This window comes from Gracilinanus agilis, chromosome 3, assembly GCF_016433145.1.
Source record: "Gracilinanus agilis isolate LMUSP501 chromosome 3, AgileGrace, whole genome shotgun sequence".
NCBI classification, from domain to species: Eukaryota; Metazoa; Chordata; class Mammalia; order Didelphimorphia; family Didelphidae; genus Gracilinanus; species Gracilinanus agilis.
Genome location: NC_058132.1, coordinates 364,150,836 through 364,162,249, shown reverse-complemented (window position 1 = coordinate 364,162,249; position 11,414 = coordinate 364,150,836). Strand labels below are relative to the sequence as shown.

At 36.6% G+C, this 11,414-nt stretch overlaps 1 protein-coding gene across 1 annotated transcript in view; it reads right to left on the bottom strand.

Annotated features, from left to right (window-relative positions):
* Positions 1-8,169: 8,169 nt before the first annotated feature.
* CBLB (Cbl proto-oncogene B) overlaps positions 8,170-11,414 on the bottom strand; it is a 223,101-nt gene continuing 219,856 nt past the window's right edge. Inside the window, exon 19 of the mRNA XM_044670113.1 lies at positions 8,170-9,003. Within this exon, the coding sequence (XP_044526048.1) occupies positions 8,744-9,003 (260 nt within the window). The 3' untranslated portion in view covers positions 8,170-8,743. The remainder of the gene's footprint in view (positions 9,004-11,414) is intronic.

The window sequence follows — 11,414 nt, the reverse complement described above, 5'->3', positions numbered from 1 at the left end:
TATTTTCTTTTTTTCTTCCTGTCACTGGCTTAGTACCAGGAGATGGATACTAATGTCTCGTTCAAGCACTGTAACTGCTGTGTCAAGATGACAGGCTCAGCAGGCTGCCATGATTCTAACACTGACTAAAGAGCAGATTTGCTACACGTTGATTAATTGGTAGGGAGGGGGAATAGATAAGGCTGCTGCTTTCTATCCAAAAAATGCATCCTCCCTTTCCTTGAAGAAAGCATCCCAAATTGTGCAGCACTCCTCTTTCCACAGGGATCAAGGGACATTTTCTCTCAGCATACTGTTAATTGGCATTTTATAATCCCTTTCTTTTTAACACCCTCTAGTCATTAGTCCTTTAATTTTCCCTTCATCCTATGCAAAAATCAGGGACAAATTCTAAACTTCTAAAATTCCTGTGGATAAGGTAACTGAGGCATGGCTTTCAGAGCTATAATATCATTTGACTTCATAGTTTTTAAGGTCATAGGAACGCAGAAGCTAGAGTTGGAAGAGACAATTTTATAGATGAGGAGACTGAATTCCAGAGGATTTGTCCAAGGTCACAGAACTGGTAAGGTGGCAGCTTTATTGGACCATATTCTACTAATACCCTAAGTCAGTTGATTTCTCTCTCTCTCTCTCTCTCTCTCTCTCTCTCTCTCTCTCTTTCCTTATTTTATCACACAAAAACCCTAACTGGTTATGATATTAATCATGTAATATTAATCATGTTAGAAGTATATAGTTACTTGGCTCCAGGGCATGTCCATAAATTTATCCACAGATTTCCTAAATGTTGCTTTTTACTGGACCAGTGCCCTGGCTCCAACAGCTTTTGAGTCCAGCATTAGACTCTGCAGTATAAGTTTTATAACAGTAATCACTGGGGCCTCCAGGAATGGGCATGCAGATTCCAAAAAATGAAACTAAAGGAGCCAGTTGGCTTCATGCTTCATGCAATGCATTGAGTCAGTTTATGTGCAAAACAACCTGAAATCTTTGGAATAATAGAGTTTACACTCATAGGAGTCAAATCATATCTTTTCAGTAAATAAGGGCATAATTGCTTCTGAATAGGTAGAGCATTAGCCTCATAACTCATTAAAATGAGCAAGACCCGTATGGTTAAAACTCAGCATGTCTTTTGGAGAAAATGTTTTTACTGTCAATTTATGTAACTAGGAAACCTTCTGAGGGCTTTGAATCCCATGTGGTAGAACTGGAAAAAAATATTATGATTATTTTCAGGAATAAAGAACTGCTAGAATTTGGAATGTGCGTGGCTTATCAAACTAAGGTAAGTACATGGGTATTGGTGGTTTCTATAATACATAACAATATGGTTGGGAAACTAGAGGAAATGACCTCCTGACATCCTTTCCAGCTCCATCATTCTAAGAAGAAAGCTCATCAATAATGTTCTGAACAAGGTCAGACATAACACACATACTTTAAGGGCCTCTTTTAAGTAGGGAAGTCTTATAACTGTCCCCAAAGGCACATAAGCAGTGAGTCGCACTGAGAGAGGAGGAGACTTCAAATTCCCCAGCAATGCCATCTCTCCAGTCCCCCAGATTTTAATTTTAGGGATTTATAGCAAACACACTGCTTTGAGAGAGACAGGTCATTTAGCTTGGAAGAAAACCAGTAAGTGATTAAAATTAACCTTCCTAATTTTACGCCAAAGTCACAGTAGAGACTTTGGAATGCTGTTGTAACATTGTCTGAGATTTTTAAAATTTTCCTTAAATTAGGTCAGCAGCTGAATTTAAAGGCAACTCAAACTCAGCAGAGAGCCTTTCTGGGAAGGTCCCACCTGCTGTGCCTCCTGGTCACTTGTGCTGAAAATTACTCCATAGTTAGATCTTGCTGCTTGTAACTTACGTGGAGTTATCTGGTTCTTATCATCACTTGGATGTGTGCTGTGGGCCCTCAGCTGGTGAGAGAATATCAAGTGCTCATTAACCCTTAAAACATGGAAGATATAATTCTTTTCACAACCCCTACCAAACAAATTGGTACAGGTAAAAATGGCAGGAACATCAGACCATTTTTTAATGACTGTAGAACATTTCTCCTGGGTCTTTTTAGAAATTAGAGAGATTTGTAGGTCAGATCCAAATTCAAAGACTGGATGGTGTGAAGAGAACCAAAATAACCTTTCAATTTGGAAATATATCTAGTCCCATGATAGTGAGGGAATGCTGGCACAAGAAGGGATGATGTTCAGGTTTTCTTTTCACAAGGCCTACCAGAAGGGATACCTACCTTTTCTCTAAGGGCCTGGAGGAAACCAGATTCTGCCAAAAAGGAAAATGATTTGAAGTGTAAGGGAGATGGAAAAGCCAAGAGAAAAGCATTTGACAATTTTTTTTGTGTGTGGAAAAACAGATCCACTGGGACATACAGTTATAATAAAAAGCAAATGGAGAAATAAATAGGCTCTGGACCCTGTGCTGTTGTAATGATTGATATATTTAAGTAGTAGTTTAGAAAAAAATAAAAACAAATTATATGGATAATGGACTTCACTAGACATTTGCTAAAAATCCTTAAAACTCTCTTTGAATTTTCACAATACCTAGAGGCAAGTATTAACTTCCTTTCCACAGGAAGCAAATTAGGCATAGCAACACAGCACGCAGAGCTGAAGGTTAGCCAGAGAGAACTAAGCTGAGTAGAACATTTAGGCCACCTAATTTTTACCACTAAATTAGACTCTGTCCCTATAAAATAGTCTCACATCAAATACTCTTTCCAACCTACTCAGAAAAAAATAGCCTTTAAAATCTGCTCAGATGTCAGTAAAAAGCTTTATCAGCATTGGGAGTTTGAACCTTGGGCTGCCAGGGTGGAATAAGATGTGTGACCTCCGAAGGGAATGAGTGCTCTTATTACCAAGTCAGTTAAACTGAAGGGGTTAATTTTGGTGGCAAATGACTTGTCACTGGAGTGTCCCTGGTCCTTCTGAAAAGACGTAAGTTGAACCAAACCATTGGTTTTCTCAGACATCAGATTGATAATGTGCAGCATGAGTGTTCTTAGAAAGTTATCAAATGTGCAAGGCAGCATATTCAAGTAGCATTTTTGGGGTCCTCATCCTGACAAGTTTATGGGCACTTAGACATTAATAGTATGACTGCCAAAAGAGGTTCAATAACTACTCAAGTGTGCTTTCCAAATGAAACACATGGTTTTTTGTTGTTTTGTTTTTTTTTTTTAATTTAACCGGTAAAACTCTTTTGGTGTCATTCGCTTAGTCTTAATACCTTCACAGGACCAGACGCAAATCATTCTTTTATTTGCTTAGAAGCAACAGGGGCTGGGCTTGTTTGTTTTAATACAAATATATAAAAATCAATAGATGACCCAGTGTACTGAGCCATTTTATAATGCTGGTTCCTTGGTAATCTCACTTCTTCAGGATGGGTTTGACATAGAAGCGTGTCTATCTGGAAGCCCACAGTGGTGAAATACCTTGCCCATGGTTAAAGTGCCTGAGAGTGGCACACATGGGTCTCCCAACTCCTCCTCCTCCTCCAGGGTGCTTTCTTACACAACAACACTGATGCTGAAGAATCCCCTCAGATCTGAAAACCAAAGGGAAGTTGTAGTTCAATTTCTTTTGTGCCTGCTGTCCTATTTTCTTTATGGAACTACTGCCTACTTGCTTTTGTGAACAGAGGAGTGTTGATTTTACCCAGTTGTAGTTCCTCTCCCTAAAAGAAATATCTAGTACTCAGATCCTATTCCCTGACCATCTATATCTAATAGAACATTCCTATTCAGTCCCAGGTGACATTTATATACTGGCTTTAGATTTTTGCCTACTTTGTGTCATTTGATCTTTCAAATAATCTTATGATGTAGCTAGTGAAAAAAAATGATAGCTTCCATTTTGCACATGAGAAAGACTCCAAGAATGTACTGTGACTGGATCAGTCAAAAAAACCTACAGATGTTAACAGCTAGGTCTTAAAATCAGTTCTTGTGGTTGTTTTTTACTCCAAAACCAGTGGTCTTTTTCTTATACCACAGTAAAAAACAAGTAATTGGAAGATAGTATTATATGAAAGCAATTTCTAAATGCTATCTTTATTTCAAGTATCTTATAAAAATGATGTAATGGCAATTTAGACAGGATCACCAAGAAGCGAATGCCAGGTGTTGTTTGTATCCAAAATGTTGAATTCCTGGCCACTAGTTTCTTGTCTATAAAACAAGGAGTTTAGACTAGATGAGTTGTTTTCCAGCTCCAGATTTAATTCTATGTAGGCTTATGATCTTATATAGTCAGCTCTGGTACAGTGGATATGAGTGTAAGAAATGAGCAAGACCTAAATTCAAATCCCACCTGTGACACGCATTACCTTTAGGACTAGTTTTAAGCAGTTCACTTTACTTCCTTCTGCCTCAAGCAACAACTCAGAATTTACTTACTAAATCCCATGAGATTGTAATCTGCATCTGCATTAGTGGAAGATCCACAAGCCATCCCTTTTGCCGGTCTCCCAATTAAGTTACAGACATCTCTTCACAAGGCAATTTATATCTCATGGCTACTGTATAACATTTCCAATATGAGGCTTTCCCAAAAAGCTATCTAGAATTCTGTTCCAGGTCATGGGATTATCTTTATAGGCAAAACGCTCTATCAGTAAGTACTTCAATAAATTGATCCCCTTGGGTGAGCTCAAATTTGGACTCTCCTTATTCTGAATTCTACTCTACAGAGTCCATTTCACACTGCACAGTTTTCTTTCAAATTAAATGTCATTTGTTCATTCAGCTTATCTCTAGAAGAAGAAAAAAGTACAACACTTAAAAGAGAAACAGAAGCTTGTTTGATGTTAAATGAAGAAGTGACTCGATATTCTGGTAACATTCATTTTATAAAATACCTTACAAGAACAGATAAAGTACTTGAGGTTACATAATAACCAGAATTGGAAAATAACATTGAATAAAATATAAATTAATTGACCACATAACTATATTTGCCACATGTTAGACAAATTTTTAAAAGTATTTCTTTTTTTTTACTGATAAAATAGTTATTTGGAAGAAAACCCTTCAATATGCACTTGATTGCGGTCTTTTTTTTTTTTCCTGGAAACTTTTCTTAGAAGCATTAAATCCCAGGTCAACAGGTAGTACCTGAAACTATTTAAAATATACTGTAGTTTGCTTCCAAATCTGTCAAGCTTAAGACACACATTTAAAATATAACCAAGTCAGATACTAAGTGCAAAGTAAAGCTTCAAGTTGAAAAGTCAAGGAAAAAAAAAAATCCAAACAACTATAGGAAATGCTTCTGGTGCGTAAAAAAATTCACATTATGAAGAAATCTTTGCCAAGTGTTCTTGGAATGTGAAATACTGACACAGTTATAAAAAGTGGGCCCTTGAGAGTTACGATCAGGGCTCTATTGACCATTTGCAATGTGTGAGGAGACAGGGATAGGAAAGAGGAGTAAGAGCCATCTCTTTGGAGGGGAGTTGGGCTGAAGCTATGCATGGACAATGCTCTGGTTAACTTTTAGAGAGTCTGGCTAGGATCTAAATCTTGTTTTCCTAACAGTACAATAATAGACATAAAAAAACAAAGAAGCAGGAAGTAGCAGAAGGGGGAACATTAGTGAACTGGAGAGTCAATGGGTAAAGTCTGCCCACAAAAAACACCTACAGGAATTTAAATTTCATCCCCTCTCTCTTTTATCATACAGGACACTGATCAAAATAAACAATTCTGTAGATATTTTTTGACACATAGAGAAAATATATATACCCCTTCTTAGGTTACAGGCACATAAAATCTAGATCATTTCTAACTACAGAAACACAACATTAGGTAGAGGGAGTTCTTTAATATCTTAGATATTCTCAAAATAATCTATCTGTTATCCTCTGTTTAAGAGAGCAATAATTCCTTTCAAACAGTACCTCACATTTAATTTAATGTTTGAAGTATCCCTTTTCTCTGTTGCTGAAGAATTTTTGATTTTTTTTTTCAAGATGATAAAACTAACGTAAACTGTTGAACACAAAAGTTGACATTTGATCAGTTAAGTTGTTTTCTGTGCAGGACAGTAGTTTTTACTTTAAAAATAGTGCTCATTGATTTGAAGATCTAGATCAAATTTGTTAAATATTAAACTGTCTTCTCTGGCAGACATGTGAAGGCTCACTTTAAACTCTGAGAACCTGAAACCTGTGGAGGTGGCAATGCATTATTTTTTCATCACTTCTATGAGGGCAGAAGGAAGAGGTCGTTATCCTAATAAAGCAGCCACTTTTAGCTTAATAGCACACACATACAATTAGAACTTCGCTTTTAAATTTGTCCAATGTGATATAGTATTTCCTTAACAAGGTAACCAATAAGGCAATGTACAAAACGGAGAGCTGAGCACTCTGTCAAAAGAACAGTGAAGAAACTAGTTACTGAAAACCCAGAAAAGGGAGAGTAAAAACATCCCCATTTGGGGGCTTTGGTGTGCCTATTGATGGGAGGAACATCTCATACAAAAAGCAATTCCACTTTCAGGTCTACCATCAGGTGAGAGACACCTAGAGAAAGTCAAATAATAGAACTTAAGAACCAAGAATGTGTCTATACAAGTCTCAAATCTCATATTGTGGGGCCAAAGGATGGGAAACAGCTATGGGCTGCTTTGAAAAGGATTGCATTTTAAGATGTGCTCCCTCTACTTCCTCCCACCACCAGCTACCTTTGAAACACCAGAATTAGTTTTTGGATAATGCTAAATGTCACTGGGCCTGCTTTCAGATGTTTGGTAAATGTTCTTTGGTGGCTCAGTGGATGGAGAGCCAAGCTTGGAGATAGGAGACCCCAGATTCAAAGATGCCCTCGGATACTTCCTAGCTATGTGACCCTGGGCAAATCACTTCATCCCAATTGCTTAACCCTTACTCATCTTCTGCCTTGGAGCTGATAGTATAGATTCTAAGGCAGAAGGCAAGGGTTTAAAAAGATAAAATAAAACTCTGCAGACAGATGTACCTATCCATGAGGTCAGGCTTCCTAAGTGGATTATCTTTTACAATAAGCTTTATCGATGGAGAAGTAGAAAGGCAGAAGACACATACTACCCTCAAGATTGGCCTATATTATAAAAAAAGTATTCCTACGTGGATGAGGCAATTTACAATGAAGAAAGGAGCTCAATGATTTAGTTTTATCTTATTTCCCAATATTCTTTCTGTAAGGCAAGGAAATATAAAAATAGCCTTAAAATCCCAAAAAGGCTATCTGAAAAATACTTGTCTTTCTTTTTTAATTAGGGAGAATTTTACAAACAAAAGATAAGGCAAAAAATGATGAAGTATTAGCCTAGGATCAGCTAGTGTCAGTTTATGCAGTTCCTAAAACGGTGCTGGCTATGTGTGGTAGGTACTATTTAATACTTGGCAATTGATTAAAATTTGCAAAATGGCTTCTGAGGAACCACCTCTCTATAAAAAGACCAAGAGTTTTTTTGGATATTTTCACCTAATTAGAAGGGGTAATGAAGGAGTGAATCTACGAATTAAATATAGATTCTAATTTGAGTTCACAAGGAGGAAATTACTAAGAACTTTGGAAAAAAATATTGCCACAGTAGCATCAGCACTTAACAGTGCATCAAAGATTTAAAGTTTCCAAGTTAATATGAACTGGCTCCCAAAGCCATTATGAACCAAGTATAATCATTCAAACAGGAAATGAACTGTATTTCACTCTGGAAAAAAGGTTTGACCATAATTTTACATGAAAATTATTAATATATTTCAAAGAGGAGGCCCCATTATTCAGTATGCCCAAAGGTAGTGCAGGCAGAAATAGCAGGTGACCTCATTAAGTAACTTCAGTACAGCATTATCCTCCTATGCATTTGGATTTTGCTCAAATCTGCAGCAGTTGTATAGTAATCTCTCTTAGGTTTTGCAGAGCCCAGACAGAGCTGTGGTGGCCTACATCAGGATTTGGCAGATCAAAGGTTCCAACGTCTACACTAAAAACGAAGGTAGCTCTCCACTGCTGCTCAAATATCTCAGAAAGGATAGTTCCAGGATAAAATAATGCATTATACATTCAGATTCTACCCCTCCCATCCCTCTCCCACCACCCCAAACTGATGGTTTCAGAAGAAAAGACTCAGTAGTGAAGGCCACATCATTTTTTTTTTGCATTTGTTCACTAAATTGAATTTTAAAACCATTAACACATCTCATAAATCAGAGAATCAGAAATGGGCATGTGGAGGGAAAAATCAAATTGAAATAAAACCTGATGATTCTGCTGATGATATGGATGCAAGGTAAGTTGCTGGCAAATGCTACAGTAGACCTGACTACTCTATGAAGGAAGGGTCATGTACAGGAACACAGTACAGATAGCAAATTAAACAAAACAAAACTGTAACTTGCCAACTTGTAAACAAGGAAAAGCATTTCACAGATTCAAAGTTCAAGGGAAGTAAACTTCTTTAAATTATTTTTTGTCAGTTCAACCCTGATTTAAAAGTATGGCTAGCAAAAATATTGTAAGCCGCAAGCAGCCCATTGACATCTTCAGTCCAGCAGCTGTCTTCCTTTGATAAGCTGCACCAGCCAGGCTCTCTTCTAAGGAAGCAAAAGAGAGAAAAACTTTCTCTTTTGAAATCCATCTTGCATTTGCTCTCACTTCCACATTCCCAGAATTCCTTATCTTGTTGATTTATATCTTAAGAGATTCAGAATCCAGGCTGCTATAGATTTAACCTTGGAGAGACAGGGGGAGGAAATGCAAATTCTCTTAGGATGCTACGTGCCACATCAACATTGTTCTGGGCTATTTCCAGTGCTCTTTTCACCTCTTCAAAGGAATAGCCCTCTCCCATAAGTTTTGCAATTTTTGCATCAACATTTTCCAAAGCTGCCTCAGGGCCGTGGGCTTTTCGGTGGTGAATTTCTGGTGCAGTCTTGCGGGGACGTGGCTTAGGGGGTCTGGCAGGAGCTTGGGAACCATCTGTGTTAAAACAAAAACAAAAACAGAACAGAACAGTGATATATAAAGAGGAAAAAAGGCTACTCTGTTCTCAAAGATACTAATTTTACAGTAACGTGGTATACATAATTCATAAAAGCTCAAAGCATTTTACAAGTAACATTTCATCAAATCTTTATAATGCTACTATAGAAGGTTGAAGAAGGGGCAGGTAGGCACTATTTTTCCCATTAAAGGTGGGAAAATGAAAGTTATTACAAATATATAGCACAACTGAGAAAATATAATTCACAATTTTATTATCTTGGGCCACAAGAGTCGAATGGGGAGAAAACCAACCAATTAGGAGTCCATTAGGTAAAATTTTTCCTTCCCTCAGTTTATCACTATATTTAAAAAAATTTTTTAATTAAAAAAAAAAGCTTTTGGCATGCAATTATGCTTCTCCAGAAACATTCTTGAGCCAGGTTACTATAAGATCAAATGAGTTATTTGTAAAAATTGCTTAGGCTAGTGCCTGCACATAGTAAGTTCAATCTAAATGCTCAAGGTCTCATAAGTTAGAGATGAAAACAATACAAAAACCTAATGGGTCATTGAATCTGCTGCTGGCTTTTAGCTAAGGCACTTTGGCTAGACACTTTTTTGGGTCTCCTCTTTGGTTTTTCAATTTCATGAGATCACAGATCCTGAGCTGAAGGGGACATTGGAAGGTTCCTCAGTATACAGCAGTCTTCTTTTGAAGATGAGGAAACTGAGACCAACGGAGGATAAGTCACTTGTCTGTTGCCACATAACTACTTAATGTCAGGGGTGAGATTTTGAAACCAGGTACTCTGACTCTGAAAGCCATATACTTTCCACACTATTCTGCTGTTTTCCTACTGGAAGGAATTCACGGTTTTTTTTTTTTTTTTTTTTTTTTATAATGGCTGGAGGGCAAGAGTCAAAACAGCATGTCCCTAATCAGCTTTAAGCCAATGGATCAGAGCAACTATAACCTTGGTGATTTACCTGTCTTTAATCCATTCTCCACTAATACTGAAAACATTAAAAAATCTTGTTATAGGAAAAGTATAAAGAGTATAAATGCAAGGAGTAAAGAATACATTAACTTAGCTTTCAGTTGATTCCTATGATGAAAGCAGAAAGTTAAACAAATGACAGAGATGCCCAAGAAAAGAGAGCAGCATTAACACAAGAAAGAAAATTAATTAAAACTAAAAATTCCATACCAATCCTAAGGCATGGACTGGCTTACTTGGGAGAGCACTTTAATCAGCTATTTCTAAAAATACAGATAGACTATACCTCCCTAAAAAACTATTAAAATGATAAAAATTAAATTTTAAACTACAACCACCTCACCAAATATTGCAATTTGTATAAATAATGGAATATTCTTAATAGCTACACTAAGAGTAAGAACTAATGGCCACATTAATATATATGTCTACTAAGAATCTCAAAAGCACAGGAAATTGACCAAACTCATCTAGTCCCAACCATAGCATTATTGAGCTTAGAAAAACAGTCTCCTGTCTTTCACTTCACTCATAATCTCAATTCTGTTTTATTCCCCCAGCTTGAGTGAATTCTACTTGGATAAGTGGGAGAGAGGGACTCCATATAAAACTGCCTCATGAGCTGTTATTCTTAATGACAATTCCACTGAAATTAAACCATTTTAAAATTATTTAATGTGCTCTTCTCTTCCCTCTTACCCCCTGAGCTTCTTTAGAACCAGGGTGTAAAACCAGGATGGTTTTCCCAGAGATAATTTTTTTTTCAATTCCTAATTCAAACAAGGTCAAGGTAATATACTTTTAAAAAGCCCTGAGAAGCCATACAATAGCAATAACAAAAACAGGGATGATGCTATGTGACTTTATAATAAAATTGAATAAATACAAATTTTATTTTATATTTTATTATTATGATTAAGACTATATAGAAACATACATATGTGGAAATTTCTAGTTGCTATTAAAATTTGTTCCATTCATGCATTTTTTATCACCAATGCTTTTATTATTAGTAAATTGCTAAGCCCATGTACTTCTCTGTTGTAAGGTTTCATTAATTTTCCTATTAACCGTTTCTATTGTAAGTTCCAATATAGTCAGCAAAGAAGACAGTCAGCAAGACTGTTCAAATGTGACTTCAGGCACTCATGAGCTGTGTGACCATGGGAGGAAGGTTCAGCCTGTTATCTCATCTGTAAAATGGGGATAATTACAGTACCTGCCTCACAGGATTGTTGTGAGGATAAATTGAAATAATATAGGTAAAGCACTTCAGAAGCTTTAAAGCATTATTCAATTTCTAGTTGTTATATGTCATGGAAAGGTGAACAATGGATTATCCTTCAGCTCTCTAATCATTTTCCATAAACAACCAGAATTTATTTATTTATTTATTTGTTTATTTGG